Raw genomic sequence first — 20,000 nt, forward strand, 5'->3', positions numbered from 1 at the left:
AAGAAGGAAAGATTTGAGTCACAAATGTTAGCTTTAAAACATTAAATGTTTTAAAGCGAACATTTGTGACTCAAATCTTATGTTCAAAGATGTGCACACATTTTCATGATTTTTCAAAAATAGCAGATCTACAAGCTGATTTCTGAATCCAAGATCCCCCTTTACAAGACAACATCATTATGCTTAGATCATGTAGAATGAATGATGAGAAACAGGCTGTAATGTTTCTGTCCAACATTAATCTTTAAATCTTTTAAGCACCCTGGCTTTCTGAGAACAAACTGAGTGAACAGCAGTTTTAGACAACACTAATCTTTATGTCTATTGACTCAGTCTGATCTGACTCAGTTTTATACATCACTAATCTATGTCTATTGACTCAGTCTTATCTGACTCAGAGGAGCTTGGGTGGGGCAGTGGTAAAGTGACTGCCAACCACAGCAGAGTCTGAGGGTTGTCAATATACTAATAGACTCAATCTATATGAACACATTTAGCCCATGTTCAGGGGAGGGAAGCCAGGTCATATTTGCTATTCTTGAAATCTGCTATTTTTGAAAATTTGTGAAAATTTGTGCTAGTGTTTGAATATGTTTACCCAATTCTATAAATGTCTTCTAAATCCTACTGAGGTTTTTGAAAATGCATGTTTCCCTAACCCTAACCTCCAAAATTATATGTATTTGGCCACGGGCCCTCCATGTCAAAAATATTTAGTTCCAGGGACCCCCCAGAAGCAAAATCTGAGTTACAAATGTTCGCTTTAAAAATACATATAATATATTATTCAAAGATGTGCTCAAAAGTTCATACTCAGTCTAATGAGGATGTCTTGGTTCTTATAGGGTTAATGTACCGGTATGGTCATACTCTTAATGCACCCTGGCCACAATATGCCATCTGGTTGGTTCTAAGATTTCTAGCGGAAGTGCTGCGTTTAACTGAAGTTACGTCATGCGGTGCAGGTCTGTTTACATTCCCCAGCGAAAAAACGAAAATAGATTGTAGCTCTTAATAGGTGTACCATCGCCTGAATCAATGTTCTTGTATATTGTTTATTGCGAGCACAACCGACGGACCAGGAGACGTAGACCAGATTTTTTCGTGCAGGGAATACGTTTGCAGGATACCGCACTGTGAAAAGAATACAACTCCTGGGAAAATTCAGCCCCACCTCCTAGAACTGTCTCTGCCTCATATTGTCACCAGGCTTTTCTCTTTGCAGATGAGTAAGCCTGGCTACGTGAGGCTAGTCTTAATGAGGATGTCTTGGTTCTTAGTGTTCTTAGGTTATATTAGTGTTCATACTCAGTCTTGATGAGGATGTCTCTGTTCTTAGTGTTCTTAGGTTATATTCGTGTTCATACTCAGTCTAATGAGGATGTTTTGGTTCTTAGTGCTCTTAGGTTATATTAGTGTTCATACTCAGTCTTGATGAGGATGTCTTGGTTCTTAGTGTTCTTAGGTTATATTAGTGTTCATACTCAGTCTTGATGAGGATGTCTCTGTTCTTAGTGTTCTTAGGTTATATTCGTGTTCATACTCAGTCTAATGAGGATGTTTTGGTTCTTAGTGCTCTTAGGTTATATTAGTGTTCATACTCAGTCTTGATGAGGATGTCTTGGTTCTTAGTGTTCTTAGTTTATATTAGTGTTCATACTCAGTCTTAATGAGGATGTCTTGGTTCTTAGTGTTCTTAGGTTATATTAGTGTTCATACTCAGTCTTGATGAGGATGTCTTTGTTCTTAGTGTTCTTAGGGTTATATTAGTGTTCATACTCAGTCTAATGAGGATGTCTTGGTTCTTAGGTTATATTAGTGTTCATACTCAGTCTAATGAGGATGTCTTGGTTCTTAGTGTTCTTAGGTTATATTAGGGTTCATACTCAGTCTTAATGAGGATGTCTTGGTTCTTAGTGTTCTTAGGTTATATTAGGGTTCATACTCAGTCTTAATGAGGATGTCTTGGTTCTTAGGTTATATTAGGGTTCATACTCAGTCTTGATGAGGATGTCTTGGTTCTTAGTGTTCTTAGGGTTATATTAGTGTTCATACTCAGTCTTAATGAGGATGTCTTGGTTCTTAGTGTTCTTAGGGTTATATTAGTGTTCATACTCAGTCTTAATGAGGATGTCTTGGTTCTTAATGTTCTTAGGGTTATATTAGTGTTCATACTCAGTCTTGATGAGGATGTCTTGGTTCTTAGTGTTCTTAGGTTATATTAGTGTTCATACTCAGTCTTGATGAGGATGTCTTGGTTCTTAGGGTTATATTAGTGTTCATACTCAGTCTTAATGAGGATGTCTTGGTTCTTAGTGTTCTTAGGTTATATTAGTGTTCATACTCAGTCTTAATGAGGATGTCTTGGTTCTTAGGTTATATTAGTGTTCATACTCAGTCTTGATGAGGATGTCTTGGTTCTTAGGGTCCAGCACACATTTGCAGATCAGCTCCTGGGTGACAGGAATCGCTATGTTGTTGGAAACACACAGATCTGACAGGTAGTCCAGGAACCTGGTGACACACACACGCGCACGCACACACACACACGCGCGTGCACGCACGCACGCACGCACGCACGCACGCACGCACACACACACACACACACACACACACACACACACACACGCACGCACACACACAGAGAGAGATGCACACACAAAAACACACATATCAACAACTGTTTCATCACCTCTTCCTGGTTTAAACTGGGTTCTCTGTTCCTGGTTTTACCCAAGGATAGAGGATGTAATGAGGACACCAACGCAATTTTCGCTATCATGCAATTCCAACCGGCAGATTGGTCTCACCATGGGAGCCAAACTGCAGCTGGAAGTTTGGTAGAATGCATTGGAGTCAATGGAAGCCTGTGGACCAGCTCATGAACAAACACTATTTCTTAAAGACTGAGACCTTTGTAAAGTAATCGCTTCTGGAAAATAAAATAAAACCCTGTCACACATTTCTTTCTGCTGTGTTGATTTCATAGGCTGTAGAAAAATATGGACGAAGCGAAGCCATTGGTTTCTATGCAGCGCAAATGGCCCTTTCTACCCCTTGGAATGGCTGTCGCCATCATAGAATTGTAAAGGCATCAGAGATGCTATTGGCTGCCAACAGTCACGTGCAACGCAGGGACATATGGGAGAATGTGTGGTCGGAGCCTCCCGAAATACAGCACACGAAGAAGAACACAGCCGGCTGGTATTAGTTTAGTTGGCCACGCCCCCCCCCCCCCCCCCCCCCCCCCGCAACTTTATAATTTATTTTAAAATGCATTGGACCACATTTCAACAAAACGAATATGATGGTGATTGAAAGGCAATTTTTAACTAGCGATAGGAACCATACAGTATTCATGAAAATGTTAATTAAGGTTAGAAAACGAAAGGGGAAAATGAATGGGATCCAATGGTGGGCAATTCTTTTTGCGATCGGCCGGGGGGGGGAAACAGTGCAACTAGCGGCCAATCATAGGAAGTTTTAGTTCCGTATTGGAGTCATTTTAAATCGGCATAACTATGCCCCTGGTTGATTTTCGATGTGCGCACGGTGTAATTTTATAGAGGCATCTAAAGAATACAAAGTGTGTTTCTGAAAGTATCACGAGACTGTCCGCCGTTTCCTGTCTGGCAACCAACTCTCGCGATACCTCAGAGACAGAAACAACAATACCTGCCACTGTTTAGATCCTCAATAAAATGATGTTCTGTGCACATAGAGAAGCAAGTGATTGTAAAAATGTGATATGTCTTCTTTTATATTATATGACAAAGGTCTCGTTCATAAATAGTGTTTGTTCATGAGCTGGTCCAGCCGGCTCCTTTAACTGCTGTGTATTTCATCGCTCTTCCGGGGTGAGTTTTGGCACCCATGGTGAGCGTCATGGCGCCGGTCATGGCGCAAACCTGGCATCAAGTGCAGTGTTTCCTTTCCTTCTAAAATAACTTACTTGGTTTTTCCTGGGTGATCCGGTCCTGGTCTTAACATGGTTCTCTGATGTGTTTCTATGGTTTTAACTGGGTGATCCGGTCCTGGTCTTACCGTGGTTCTCTGTTGCGTCGCACCAGGCTAACGAAGGTCTCCACCTCGGTCTTGGTGATGTGTTTCTATGGTTTTACCTGGGTGATCCGGTCCTGGTCTTACAGTGTTTCTATGGTTTTACATGGGTGATCCGGTCCAGGTCTTACCGTGGTTCTCGGTTGCGTCGCACCAGACTAACGAAGGTCTCCACCTCGGTCTTGGTGATGTGCTTCTCCAGCAGCTTCCTGTTGTTGTGCAGCAGAGCAGTGATGGTGTCTTCAGCCAGGATGTCGTAGCCGATCTGACTCTGCATCACCCCGAACTGCTTGGCTATGTGCTCCTAGAGACACACACACACACACACACACACACACACACACACACACGCAAATGCACGCACGCATGCATGTACGCACAAACGCATGCACACACAAGGGGACACACAGGTTGAGGGCTCAGTTGTCTTGCTCAAGGACACTTTGAGAAAGAGTTGCAGGGATTCAACCCCACAACCTCACTCTTCTACCTTGTCCTCCTTTTACGCATTTCCCTCGTCCTCCTCCCTTCCTCATCTGGTTTTTTATGTCAACGCGCCTCTTTTTTAGGTTATTATTAAAGACAATAAAGATTAATTTGACCGATGCTGGTCCTGAATTTGGGTAGTCCTAGACCACTGAGTATGAATGTGTTGGCCCATATTTTGTCAAAAAGTGCAAAATCAGTTCTAATCAATTTGGAAAAGTTAAATTTGATTCATGTTTTTTCAAGCTAACAACGCAGCATAATGTTGTGAGCTTGTGTAGCTGGTGTTTTTGAAAATTGAAATTGAATTATTTAAAAATAGATTGAAAGTGATGACAAATCAAGACATACAGTATGGGCGGCATAATTGGCGATACCAATGTAATCAAAAAAGTCAAATGAGGGCCAATATACAGTATTTATCAGGCTCTAATTTTTACCTGTTTTTATAGTAATCTCACCTGTATTTACCCAGTAATTTCACTTGTTTTTCGCAGTAATCTCACCTGGTTCTTACTGTAGTGCTGTGATAACAGAGGTAATCTCACCTGGTTCTTACAGTAGTGCTGTGATAACAGAGGTAATCTCACCTGGTTTTAACACTAATCTCACCTGGTTCTTACGGTAGTACTGTGATAACAGAGGTAATCTCACCTGGTTCTTACGGTAGTGCTGTGATAACAGAGGTAATCTCACCTGGTTCTTACGGTAGTACTGTGATAACAGAGGTAATCTCACCTGGTTTTAACAGTAATCTCACCTGGTTCTTACGGTAGTGCTGTGATAACAGAGGTAATCTCACCTGGTTCTTACGGTAGTGCTGTGATAACAGAGGTAATCTCACCTGGTTCATACGGTAGTGATGTGATAACAGAGGTAATCTCACCTGGTTCTTACTGTAGTGCTGTGATAACAGAGGTAATCTCACCTGGTTCTTACTAGTGTTGTGATAACAGAGGTAATCTCACCTGGTTCTTACTGTAGTGCTGTGATAACAGAGGTAATCTCACCTGGTTCTTACTGTAGTGCTGTGATAACAGAGGTAATCTCACCTGGTTCTTACTGTAGTGATGTGATAACAGAGGTAATCTCACCTGGTTTTAACAGTAATCTCACCTGGTTCTTACGGTAGTCCTCCTGGCTGTGGCGCAGCACGCGGTAACAGAGGCGGAGCATGTACTGGTAGGGGGCGTTCTTCTGGTCCGACAGCTCCTCCAATCGCAGCAGAGGCCCCTCCCCCGCCTTGTCCTTAAAAGGAGCCTTCAGGATGCCGAAGATCTGACATTGGACCAGAAAAAAAAAATGTTATCAAGATATTATTTTGTAGAACACATTTTATAAACAAGTGCTACTCTCATTTCAGTGTTAATTTTGAAAAATGTTTTCGACTAGCTTTTTTTCTCAGACGAAAACTAAATAAAAACAATGCTACTGTATGGTGAATAAAACTCAAATTAAATAAATTGACAATTTTGTCAACAAATAAAAACTAGGCTAAAATGTTAGGGAGGGACTGGTCGAGAAGAGATCCGGTAGAACTAAAAGACAAGGCATGTTATGTTTGGTTGCACTCTGAAAATAGCAGATCTACAGGCTCACACTATTTTCAGCATGTAACCAAGTGTAAATTCAGCCAAATTCTGACCTAGGATCAGAATATTGTAGTGCAAAATAAGGGGGAAAGGTTTCGTTGTTCATGCGTGCCACGGTTTCTGCCTCATATCATGACCAGGCTTCTTTTCTCTTCGCAGATGAGTAAGCCTGGCTACGCGAGGCGAAGTCCTGACAGGCCTGGACTATTTGGATGGCATCAGCCTGCTCTCCGACAATGTGGAACAAGCACAGGAGCTCTTGAGCAGAGTGGCGTCAGAGTGTGCCAAGGTTGGCCTTCGACTGAATGCCAAGAAAACTGAGGCGATCACCTATTAACATCCTATCAGGAACATCCACCTCTCACAACAACTGCTCTGAAGGAAGTGACGTGTCTATTTTTCATGAACAATAGAACCGTAAACTGAGGAATAAACAATGACCAAGAACTTGTTATTATATCGGATGCTGATCTGATGCCAACACAAAGCTGAGATGACAGCAACACAGAGGAAGAACAAAACGTGTTCAACCCCTCCCAGACAAGAAAGAGGGAGGGAGAATGTCCCTCATAAAACAGCAGCCAGGAGAATGAGACTAGCAGGACATTGGCCAAAGACACCAAACTGGTGCTGTGGGAACCAACACATGGGCACCGGTCACAGGATGTCCCACACTAAAGCCCTTTGCACACAGGCGCGTTTAACCGCACGGATAAAACGGACAATATCATTTTTTGAAAAGAAAATAATGATTCTCTATGACCTCATGCACACCGGCTCCGAATTAGCCGTGCGACGAGTGGCTGCCCCAGTTCGATTTGTGCGTCTTGTCGCATGCGGTAAAAAACTCATCACTCCTTTTATGACTCCTTTTTGGATCCGCAGCGCCGATTCCGCACAGCCTTGCACACCAAATCCAATGCGTTTTATTCATGCCACAAACGAAAAAAACGCAACTGTCCTGTGTGCAAAGGGCTTCACATGTGGATGTACTCAAGAAAGACTCAGGAGCGCAAAGCAACAAACTGGCCAGATGTATGGAGAACTGGGATGACTGGAAGAGACGATGGAGGGCTTGTCTGAGGACCGTCCTGGAGAGATGACTCAGAATAGTTTTTGCAGATGAAACTGATTTCATCACAATCGATGCCCATCCAACCACATGACACGTGTAATCATTCAGACAAGACTTTTATTGTATGCAACCATTCATTTATTTTATTCATTCACTTTCAATGTGGTATACCTATTTTGGGAATGTCATTATAGGCAAACATTTTCAAAAAAGAAAATCTCTTTTCACCCCCAAACGAATAGCCAAAATAGTTGATCTATAAGTTCTCAACACGTTGCTTGGCAACGCGTTGCCAAGCAACAGATCTACTATTTCCGATATTTTAGAAATGGGGTTTAAGTGGTAAACCTTTTTTTGTTACTTTCTGAAATTAGGGCTCTCTGGACTTGACTTTGGGACGGTTGTGAAGGTTGAGCTCACCTGCTTGAGGATGTTCTGCTCTCTCATGAGTTTCTGTCTCTCTCTGTTAGCCTTGGACATGGTGTGTGTGTGTGTGTGTGTGTGTGTGCGTGTGCGTGTGCGTGTGCGTGTGCGTGTGCGTGTGTGTGTGTGTGTGTGTGTGTGTGTGCGCGTGCGTGTGTGTGTGTGTGTGTGTCTGTGCGTGCGTGCGTGCGTGCGTGCGTGCGTGCGTGCGTGCGTGCGTGCGTGCGTGCGTGCGTGCGTGTAGGTTCGTCTCACCTGTTTGAGGATGTTCTGCTCTCTCATGAGCTTCTGTCTCTCTCTGTTGGCTTTAGACATGGTGACGTCCAGGACAGGCTGTCCACTGTTCACTACGTCAGCCACGAAGAACACCACGTCCTCCAGGAGCTTGATGGCAAACCTGGGACCAGAGGTGGGGAAAAACATTTACTCACATTTGATTTACTGTAAAACTATCAACACTGCCATGTAGGTATACTCTGTTACAAGTCTGGGGGTAGTTTGAATTTCATAACATTGGCCTGTATGGAAAACCGGATTTCCTAATTGAGATACAGTATCTCCCGGTGCATTGTGGGAATTTGAGTTTATCTCTTCAGTCACGGCTGCCACAGACCGCAAGCTACGGTTTAATATAAACCCTTATAAATTTTGTCAATCTCGCCGACGGCACTTGGCAACATCAAAAAGTCACTCGCCAATCTCGTTGACGGCATCCGGTGAGTTAAAGTACCAAATGTATAAAGTACTTGTTATGCCGTTTCACAAGTTTTCAAATGCTTATGAAATTATTTTGTTGTTGTTTCAACCGGGTCATCGGTCAACGAGGGACTCTTAGAGTCGGTCATCAAATTATTGTCTCAGGAAGAAGAAGAAAACACTCATGGGCCTTCATGGGGAGTGGAATTGATAGCAAATAAGTCATTTTTGGGGGTGAACTACTCCTTTAAGATGTTTTGGCTGTCAGATTTGGACAAAATATCTGTAGGACATTCACTATAGGACAGACAGTTCATATATAATAGGTCAGAATGTTATTTTATGACAGTTACTGCAGGACACAGTATGGTCCAGGTCAGGGGTTTAAACTAGAGGATGACATTTGACAGGAATTCACGTGGGTCACATGATTCCCGTGGGATTCCCGCAGGACAGGAGTCAGATTTGTATTAATGCCGTGATTGGGAAGTGACAGGGAATGAAAATCAACGGGAGCGGGCAGGAGCGGGAATCATCCCAGACCAGTTCATCAAACCGCAGAAATAAACAGCGCCAGTCACAGCTGCACGCACGCTAGGGCATTCACCAAATATTAGAATATTCAAAGTCACTATTCGACGTTGTTCACTGAAGTCGAATATTCGCTTATACTGTATTTATTTTTTCCCTGAGTTAATTATTGCACTCTATCAGGGGTTCTCAAACCTTTTTAGGCCGTGACCCCCAAAATAAACATATTTGAACTGGGGACCCCCACTCTGACAAGCACTTGGAATTGTAGGTATTACATTTAATGTGACTCTGTTCCGCAAATAAATATTGTGAAAATAGCAGATCTACATGCTCACAACGCCTCGCGTTGCGAGGCGTTGTGAGCATGTAGATCTGCTATTTTCACAATGTTCGCCTCTTGCTTACTTAATATTTGACAGTTTGGCCAGTTTGGCCAGTCGAATATTAAAAATCACTATTCGTGAATGCCTTAACGCACACACACGCACGCACGCACGCACGCACGCACGCACGCGCGCACGCGCACACACACACACACAACACACACACACACACACACACACACACACACACACACACACACACCTGCGGTCGTTGGGGCTGATGAATCCCTGGGTGAATTGCTCCACCACGGTGCTCAGCATGGCGCTGGCATCGTTGGCAAAGTCCAGGTCTCTGATCTCCATGACGGGCACCGACACTATGGCAAACGCCTCCTTGTCCTCCTTAGTGGGACACGTCCCCAACTGCACACACACAACACATGCAGACACACGCGTACACATGCACACACACACACACACACACACACACACACACACACACACACACACACACACACACACACACACACACACACACACACACACACACACACACACACACACACACACACACACACACACACACACACACTAGGTCAATGCAAGAAGACATTCAGATAAAACAGACTTGGTGAATCACTTGAACCCTAACCCCAGGGCTCCACTGGCGGCGTCGCGTTGCTCTGCGTCTTGACGGCGTCATTGACGCAGACACGTTGCCGTCCGATTGGCTCCACTGAACGTGAATGTGTTGATATTTCAATCAAAGATCATAGGATATTCGCATTATCAACTGTAGTGTTATATATGCCTAATTATAATAATTTATGCTGTGTAAAGTGCCGGTAAAAAATAGCAGATATACAAGCTCACAACATGTCGAGTGCATGAATCTGTCATCATGATGTTGTGACTGTGTCTGAGCTTGTAGATTGGCTATTTTCGGTACACCAGTCCAGCGCAGCCACGATAATGTATAGCCTAAAATCAGACTCAGTCACTCACTGCTGGCCTGTTTTTAGGAGGAAGAATTGAGAAAGTTGTTGCCTGTTGTGAACTTGTGATTAGCCTATATCAAGTGGGAAGACAAAATATGCGAGGAATTTTGGGACATCTAGTCACCCTTGTGAATGACGTGAATGGATATCCAACAGCAGAAAGGCATGTACGGTATATATACATTTAATATGCAATGCAATTACATTTAATCATAATTTATACATGACTGGACGTTGTGGACGCCGTCAAAAAATTTAACCGGGGCAATTTTTGATTTTGGACGCCGGCACCGGAGCATCCGACGTTGACGTTACCGTCGGCAGTGGAGCTCCCTTCATTGATTAAAACGGGAGCGTTCCCAACGTTGACGTTGACGCGACGCTCGACGCGCTCGGTGGAGCCGGGGGGTAACATAACATCCCTGAGTCCCTGAGTACCATGAGTCGTATGGGTCTCTCCTCCTCGATGTCTATAGGAACGTTGGTGCTCTGGATCCAGGTGTTGGTGCACAGATGTCTCAGACGGACGTAGGAGTTCCTGATGGAGAGACAAGAGGAAACAATAACTAGTGGCTCTTAGAAAACACACACCAGGCAACCAATAGGGCTTTATGCCATGTGCTGTGGTCAGGGTTTAAACCGTAATGTCTGGCCCTCTCTTCCATCAGTCTCTCACAGAACAATTATTTTAATTTGGGGAGCACATGAACAGCCACAAATTCTGAGCCCTGTTGAAGGTTGTAACTAAAAGTTATGATTCTGGTTCCTTAAAGGAGTAGTTCACCCCCAAAAGGACTTTTTTTCTATCATTACTCACGCCATGGGGACTTTGGTTCAATAATATTTTTTCGCATTTCTGTGGCATTTTTAAGACAAAAATGTGATTATAGTAAATTTGCCTCCATTGATTCCGGACGGGGACCAAAATCCATCCGGAATCAAATGGGAATACGTTTATTGAAATCAAATTATTGTCTTGGGAATGCGACAAAAACAAAACAAATGCTATTGAACCCAAGTCTCCATGGGGTGAGTAATCAATGGGGAAGAGGTCATTTTGGGTTTGAACTACTCCTTTAAGGTTTCCTATATGGGGGGTCCAAATGAATCCTTGCAGGTCTGTAACTCTGAGAGTGTTCAAACAGGAGAACTATCGCTATTGTACAGTAATTGTAACAGAAGACCTGCAGTTTAGGGTACAAAACCTTTCTGCAGGGTGGTGGGTTAGGGTTAGGGTAGTCTCGCGTGGCCAGACTGTTGACTCCCGCGATTTGCAAACGCTCGCGGCATACTGTCTGGGGGACCGGGGATCTAATGATGAGTATCCGGTTAAAGCGGAAGTGAAGCCTCCACCCCACTTCCGTTTCATTTTTCTTTACATTGCACACATTTCTTCTAATAGAAATCAAAATCATCTAAGCACATTTAACTTGCTGCTTAGCAGAAATGACATTTTAAAATATATTTTCGTGAACGGAAATTTTCCGTTACTTGGATTTCAGGAGGTGTTTTTGATTGATTGATTGAAGAATTTATTAGAAGTTTGCAATAGAAAAAAGTACAGTTATATAACATTGAAAGGCAGACGGATAGAACATAGTACTTTATCTAGGATAATATCAGTTTCAAAAGCATAACATCAAATACAAAGGCAGAAAAAAAAGGGTGGGGGGAGCATGGGGGCTTATTCCAGACTCTACAGCATTCAGAGATTGTGGAATAGTTGTCTGGCTACGCGAGACTAGGGTTAGGGTAACAAACCTAGGAACAAAGGAGTCAGTCTTCTGCAGCGTTGTGGGGTCCAGTTCAAACAGAGAGGGTTAGAGTTAGGGTAACAGTTAAAACAGGGTTAGGGTAACAAACCTAGGAACGAAGGAGTCAGTCTTCTGCAGCGTTGTGGGGTCCAGTTCAAACAGAGAGGCGATGTCGCTCCCATGAGGCACCGCCACCAGCTTGTACTTGATCCGCTCGCCATGGCTGCGCTTGTTGCTACGGCTACCATCCATCTGTAGAGACATCGTGCTCTTTAGTTAGGAGAAGTAACTTCTCAAATCTCAAAAAATGTTTACATTTTCTTGATCAACTGTTGAAGTGAAGCTGTCTGACTCACCGATGCGTTGAGATCCACTTCTCCCTTGTACACCGGGTTCTCCTATGATAACAACACAACGCCACCGCAACAATAACACAAGATTATCAATAATACAACGATATCAATAATACATTAATAACAGAACAGCTCTTCAATGAACTGAATACAAAGCAATGTACACTATGGCTTGGAAACAAGCCATAGTGTACATTGCTTTCTTGGGTTTAAATCCTCTTAGCAGACCTTGTATCGAACTTATACTTTCCTGTGCTTTTTTCTGCGAACTGCTAATACACTATTCAATCAATCAATCAATCAATCAATCAATCAATCAATCAATCAATCAATCAATCCTTCAAACACTAACTTCACAGGGGTTGATATTAACGGCTGCCAGACAGCCCGTAGCAAGTCAATAAAACATTGGGACAAGTGGAGTTTGCTTTCAGGTTGCCCGACGGGCAAGTGCATTCAGTCTTTATTTAATATTGTTGGCTGTTCATGAAGAACAACGCTACCTTTGCACTCATTCTGTTTTTTCAAAGTCGCCTCTCGGCGGTTATCGATTAGATTTATCTATATCATTATCATTTTATGGAACATTTAATTTTAGGGCAAGTGGGCATGACATTTGGGCAAGTAGAACATGACCTGCACTGGGCAAGTGACTCTGAGACCTTAGTGTCAACCCCTGCTTCACTACAGTACATGTAGGATTTATCTTAATATAAAACATGAATTATGTTTTAATTTAAATTCCCTCTATCTCTCCTTCTATGATCCGTCCTCCCTCCCTCCCTCCCTCCCCCTGGTTGTCATGGTTACTTACCTCAGCAGCCAGGTAGTATCCCTCCCTCCCTCCCTCCCTCCCCCTGGTTGTCATGGTTACCTCAGCAGCCAGGTAGTATCCCTCCCTACCCCTGGTTGTCATGGTTACCTCAGCAGCCCCTCCCTCCCTCCCCCTGGTTGTCATGGTTACCTCAGCAGCCAGGTAGTATCCGGTGGCCAGGTGTTTGAACCGGTACAGACTGTTCCAGTGCCCCGCCCCCCCACGACACGGGTCATGATGGACAACCTGAGGAGCCAATCAGCACAGGGAGATCTCATCAGCACGTGGACAACACTGGACAGAGAAGATGTGCGTGTGCGTGCGTTAGAGCTGGGATAACCCGTGGGGCCCGACAAGCCCGACGGGCTCGGGCTCGGGCCGGACACATTTTCATAATTAATTGTCGGACGTCGATTCGGGTCGGACATAATTGTTGATATAGCCTCTGTATAGCCTATGACATGCATCATGCACTCTCTCTGATGCTGCACGCAGCGTACAACTCCAGTGTGTGTGTGTGGCACTGTCACTGTGTGTGTGTGTGTGTGTGTGTGCTGCTCGCGCTAATGCTGAAGCCACGGAGACATAACTGAGCACGGAGAAAAGTCCCGTTGTCCCAACAACACAAAAACGCGTTGTTGTGGTTTGATTGGAAGTGGCGTGCCGCTGAATGGAACTCCTAGCTTGTGTTTCCAGTACTGTCCCTTGCATTGGATGTTTATTTTTCGGCGCTGTTGTGTGCAGTCGCAGTGCACTGTGCCAGCCTCGTCCGTCCGTCCGTCCGTCCGTTCAACAAATGATCATCACTCAAGTAAATCCTGGCTTTTATACTTCTTCATCGCGGTGTGTTCCGTGACAAAAGTGGCTGATCTACAAGCTCACACCGCCTCGCATCCGCGACGCGTTGTGAGCTTGTAGATCTGCTATTTTCCAGGCGCAGAAACCTGCAGCGAGTCACTGTGTCAGATGTCCTGCGCAGTGCACGTTATTATTTGTATTATTTAATAATCAACATAGCCTACTATTTAAACACTTTCACAAGCCACAGTGTGGATTAATATTCATATTAAGGGTAACAAGCGGGCACGCTGAATGTGCTGCACATTGGAACAAGTTTGCTAGTGAGTGTAAATCAGTGGCTTCCTCATAGAAAAAGAAATGAGAAGAAAAAGCGTTGGAAACATAAGGTTCGGGCCTCGGCTCGGGTCGGACGCATTTTAATGATAATGCTTGGACGTCCATTCGGGTCGGACAAAAAACTGTCGGACACGGGTTCGGAAAGGACAGAAAAAATGGGCCCGATCCCAGCTCTAATGTGCGTGTGTGTGTGTGTGTGTGTGTGTGTGTGTGTGTGTGTGTGTGTGTGTGTGTGTGTGTGTGTGTGTGTGTGTGTGTGTGTGCCCATACCTCCACCTCCCAGAGTGCATTGCTGCTGGTGGCTGACGTGGCAGACTGTCTCAGAGTGGTTCTCAGGAACACATGGATCCTGCTCTTATACTCATCACAGGTCAGGAACTTCTCCTGCTCCGCATGGAACAACCTCACTACGTCTCCCTACAGAGATACAGACACAGAGAAACAGGCATGAAAAGACAGGCCTGAGTGGGCGGCAGGGGCTAGAGCCCTGCACAGGCCTGAGATGTGGCACCCGGCCCAGCCCTGGCCCGTGGAATTTAGGCCCGACACCTTATTATTTAATTAATTATTTCCGTCCATACTGTCACCGACCACCAAAATTTGCATCTGAAAAGTCCACTACAAAATGGCATCACTCGCAACTTCTGAAAAGGATTACCGCTCTAATTTGAGGTAGAGCGGCCGCTTGCGAACCGCAAGGTTCCCAGTTCGATCCCAGGCTCCCCCAGAGTTAGTGTTGAAGAGTCCTTGAGCAAGACTCTGAACCCCTAACTGCTCCTGATGAGCAGGTTGGTGCCTTGCATGGTTTCCTCTGCCATCGGTGTGTGAATGTGTGTGTGTGAATATACCATTGGACAACCTCACTACATCTCCCTACATATTGATAGAGAGAGAGACAGGCATGAAACAACCTCACTATGTCTCTTGTAGATCAGCTCTTTTAGGTGAAGATGTTTGGTGTAGAGGGGAGGGGGCAAAGCTCAGACCCCTGGACGATGAAAAATAGTATACAGTACATGAAGTATATACAGGGTTTTTGTAGTATGTAATTATGAAGTATAGATATGTTTTTTATCGTTATTTAATGAACAGCTGACTCACTCCTTTCAGAACCTCCTCTCTGTGGTCGCTGAACATCATAAACAAGTTGATCTTCCAGCTGGTGTTGCAGTTCACCGAATTCACCTGCAGAGGGCACACACGGACACATGGATACGCAGACACACACGCAAGCCGCACACATGCACACCGCACACAGGCAGGCAGCCAGGCACACACGCGCACACACACACACACACACACACACACACACACACACACACACACACACACACACACACACACACACACACACACACACACACACACACACACACACACACACACACAGAGTTCAGCTCGGTTCACAGGTCAAAATAAACAGAATTATTATTATCTTAATCATGACAATCATCAATCAATCAATCAATCAATCAATCAATCAAGGTTTATTCGTCACAAACAATAATAAAGCAGTGAAACGTATCCAGGTCAAGCCCACAGATAGTCATCAATAAAACAAGACAAACAGGACTAGACTAAAACAGATAAAGAATCAACCACTAAAGAGTGTTCACTTCATGTTCAGTGCACAATTAAAAAAAAAAAAAACATGTTAGGTGTCCAAATATAAATGTATAAGTATAGTCATGTCCATGTAGGGACGTGTGTGTGTGTGTGTGTGTGTGTGTGTGTGTGTGTGTGTGTGTGTGTGTGTGTGTGTGTGTGTGTGTGTGTGTGTGTGTGTGTGTGTGTGTGTGTGTGTGTGCCTCACCTCTTTACATCCAGGGTGGTCAGTCAGTTCATAGTTGGACGCATGCAGAGGCTGACCTGCGTTGACCGGGTTCAGAATCACCTTGTCCCCAACCACCACCTGTAGAGTACAACAACAAGAACACAATCTGATAACTATATGCATGTCTTTTTGTTATTGATATCTACTGCATATATTCTATCCGCCTGTCCTTCAATGTTGTATGATAGATACCTTTATTATCCCAAGGGGGAAAATCAGTCGCCCAGAGGCAGCACAGCAGTATAAGGTTATTTACAAAGTTACAGAGAAGTATGAAAAGAAAATAATTGTACATTGTACAGTGTACACAGTAAAAGAGCAAACCAGAAAAAAAAAAGAAAAAAGAATATAAAGGCTTCCTGTGTAAATAAGCCGAAAAACTTACTAGGATCTCCTTTTAGTTTACCTTGTAGCAGTGAACTGTACCTTTTTCCTATGCAACCTTCTAATAAAGTCTTCAATCAATCAATCTCTAGAATGATTATCTGTGTCACTTAACATTTTAACCACTTTAACAATTAGCCAAATACCTATAATTTTGGGGGTCCTTGAAATGAAAAGGTTTGAGAACCTCTGATCATAGAAGCATGGATTTAGAAGACATTCATAGAATGGCCTCAGGTCTAGAATGGTTAAAGTTCTCACGTTGTCCCCGTTGGCGCGGAGCTTCCAGAAGGGCTGGATGAAGAGCCAGGAGCCCTCGTTCCCCGTCCCGTCCAGGGTCACCCTCATGGCGTTCTTCTCCAGCAGAGCAGGAAGACGCTTGTTCACCGTCAGGTACTTATTACTCTTCATGTGGAGGAGCTGGGGGGAGACGGACAAAGAGAGAGAGAGACATTGAGAAACACAAGAGAGAGAGACAGAGAAAGATGTTAATATGCGTACACTGGAATAAAGCCCCCAAAACTTTCATTAATGGCGTAAAGTTTCGACCATAGCTCCTCATCAGGTCAAATGCAGATGTTTTGAACCTTTTGCTTGATTCCTGTCTTCTTGCTATCCAGGTATTAGATCCGCCCACAATCTCCTCATTGAAATGTTTAGTGAGATTACCTGTTGCACCCGTAAACATGATGAATAAACGATCGCCCAGAATTTATAACGGTCCTCCCTCTCGTTTTGGCTTCAGGGGCCAGCGAAATCCAATCTCAACCGAGTGGGGACAGACTAATCTGCTGAAGGCCATTTTCTTTTTTTATAATTTTTTTGCAGATTCTTCAGATTGGTCTGGTTTCCCAGGCAAAAAATCTACTCGTCCGAGACAGTTTGCCCTCCTGGCCACAAAGCTGTGGAACAAACTCCATACATGAAGCTAGATAGCATTTGCTTTTAGGTTTTTTAGAACCTTTTTCTTGACTGATTATTTAGTTTTCTAGATAGATATTAATTTGCATTTGTTATATTGCTGTTGATGTACTGACATATTATCTTGTTTATTATTGTGATGTTTTATCTGCTTATTGTAAGTCGCTTTGGATTAAAAGCGTCTGCTAAATCCTAAACTGTAAACAGGTTAAGGTACTTCACCCCTGTGATGCAGCTTGATTTACAAGTACTGTACACTCCCTGGACATGACACTAGTATGTCACAGGGACTCAGACTTAAGACGGCCGCACACTAGCCGATAATCGGGGCATTTAATTACCCTCCCGGCAATCGGGCTGCCTCCGACTGAAACGGGCCCGACTATCGGGCATGAATGTCGTCTAGCGTGAGGGCTCACGGGGTCCAACCTATGTACCCCAGGTTCTATGTTCCCCAGGTTCTATGTTCCCCAGGTTCTATGTTCCCCAGGTTCTATGTTCCCCAGGTTCTATGTTCCCCAGGTTCTATGTTCCCCAGGTTCTATGTTCCCCAACTCACAGCATTAGTTTAGTGAGGTTATGGTTATGGTTAGGGTTAGGGTTAGGGTTAGGTTTAGGTGGTAAGAAAGTGGGGAACATAGAACCTGGGGAACATAGGTACGGTCCCGGGCTCACAGATTCAATCTGAGCCCCGCCGAGTGGCTCGGAGGACGATCAGGGCCAGCCGACTCTTTTCAAACATTTCTGGATCACTACTGGTCTGGAACAGCAGCGGGGGACCGAGAGAAAATACAGTATAGTAGTCTCTCTCTCTCTCTCTCATCACCGCGCGGACGCAGTACTAGTAGTCTCTCCATAGTATCAAGTAGTCTCTCACTCTCTCTCTCTCTCACACGTACACACACACACAAAGAGGAGGCGCTGAATAGCTGACAGATTTATCTCTTTTTCTCTCCATCTCTCCCTCTCTCTGACTCACTCACTCACATACACACACACACACACACACATACACACACAGACACACACAGACACACTTTTCATAGTCACACCGTCCGTCCGTCCGTCCGTCCGTCCGTCCGTCCGTCCGTCCGTCCGTCCGTCCGTCTATTAGGTTGTGTCATGATTGGGATGTGAATTAAAACTCAACGGTTTGTTTTAGGACGCTATCAAACACAAACGGCAGAAATAACCGCTAGCAGTCACAGACTGCGAAGTGTGAACAGCACACATCTCACTTTGCCCTCGCAAGTCAAAGTCCACGCCCAGCCTGATCTACAAGCCTACAACGTGGCGCGGAGGGACACAGTTAGTCCAGTCATTTTAGGCCAAAATTTGTCCAAACCTAGAACAAATTGCAATAGTAGCAAACTCAACTGATTTTGTATCCTCAATATGTCCTTAGTGAGGGAAAAAAAGTCCCAAGGAATCCCACCGGGGCAAAGTTTTGAAAACGACCTATCTACCTTCACTTACTATACACTACAATATAAAGGAAAAAATGACTGAAAAAAAATCTGCTTTAAGTGGGATGTGAGGGGTCAAACTAGGGGTTTGTCATCATGCTGAATCCATTGCAGGCATTTGTTTTGCACAAAAAACATTCTGTGGGCTAGAAATGGCCTTAGAAAACAATACACGTATGGGTGCGTTTTCATGTTAGTCGGAGGCCTTAGGTTTTTTTTTTTCTCGTGCTAATCAGTCTAAAAGTTCAAAGTTTTGCACAGATGTAGCTCAGGGCATGCTCTAATGATTTAGCTAGGGCGCCCGAGTCTGCGACCTTCGGGGTCGCCACAGCACCAACAAAACTCTGAAAAGTGATGACTCATCACTTTTCATCACTAAAGTCGATGGGAGCCCAACTTGATTTGGCCGCTGTGGCGACCCCGAATGTTGCAGACTCGGGCGCCCTAGCTAAATCATTAGAGCATGCCCTGAGCTACATCTGTGCAAAATTTTGAACTTTTAGACTGATTAGCACGAGAAAAAAAAAACCCTAAGGCCTCCGACTAACATGAAAACGCACCCATACGTGTATTGTTTTCTAAGGCCATTTCTAGCCCACAGAATGTTTTTTGTGCAAAACAAATGCCTGCAATGGATTCAGCATGATGACAAACCCCTAGTTAGACCCCTCACATCCCACTTAAAGCAGATTTTCTTTCAGTAATTTTTTCCTTTATATTGTAGTGTATAGTAAGTGAAGGTAGATAGGTCGTTTTCAAAACTTTGCCCCGGTGGGATTCCTTGGGACTTTTTTTCCCTCACTAAGGACATAATGAGGATACAAAATCAGTTGAGTTTGCTACTATTGCAATTTGTTCTAGGTTTGGACAAATTTTGGCCTAAAATGATCAACTCTCCAAGCATCAACTCTGACATCAGGATGTCAGAGTTGATGCATGGATGGACATGAAACGTGTCAAAGTGAACTCATATTATCATCAAAATGGGACACAACTTCCATATTGAAGCTTTTTTTTTTTCGTTGTGTGAGGCGGTGTTGTGTTGAGTGAGTGGATAACATAATGTGTTTGTTTGTATGTGCGACTGCGCGTGCGTGCGCGTTGCAAGGCGCTGCGCTCAGAACAGCCCCCGTGGCATTTTGTATTCATTA

At 44.1% G+C, this 20,000-nt stretch overlaps 1 protein-coding gene across 1 annotated transcript in view; it reads right to left on the minus strand.

Moving 5' to 3' along the window:
* Positions 1-20,000, minus strand: part of itpr3 (inositol 1,4,5-trisphosphate receptor, type 3) — a gene marked incomplete at its 5' end in the record, with an annotated part of 142,829 nt that overhangs the window by 82,957 nt on the left and 39,872 nt on the right. The window contains 13 exons of the mRNA XM_080734091.1: positions 2,395-2,514; positions 4,191-4,363; positions 5,662-5,823; positions 7,891-8,032; positions 9,451-9,611; positions 10,625-10,724; positions 12,050-12,192; positions 12,297-12,338; positions 13,258-13,353; positions 14,515-14,661; positions 15,346-15,429; positions 16,058-16,156; positions 16,724-16,882. Of these exons, the coding sequence (XP_080590217.1) occupies positions 2,395-2,514; positions 4,191-4,363; positions 5,662-5,823; positions 7,891-8,032; positions 9,451-9,611; positions 10,625-10,724; positions 12,050-12,192; positions 12,297-12,338; positions 13,258-13,353; positions 14,515-14,661; positions 15,346-15,429; positions 16,058-16,156; positions 16,724-16,882 (1,628 nt within the window). The remainder of the gene's footprint in view (positions 1-2,394; positions 2,515-4,190; positions 4,364-5,661; positions 5,824-7,890; positions 8,033-9,450; positions 9,612-10,624; positions 10,725-12,049; positions 12,193-12,296; positions 12,339-13,257; positions 13,354-14,514; positions 14,662-15,345; positions 15,430-16,057; positions 16,157-16,723; positions 16,883-20,000) is intronic.

The sequence above is a fragment of the Nannobrachium achirus genome, assembly GCF_963921795.1.
Source record: "Nannobrachium achirus genome assembly, chromosome: 9".
NCBI lineage: Eukaryota > Metazoa > Chordata > Actinopteri > Myctophiformes > Myctophidae > Nannobrachium > Nannobrachium achirus.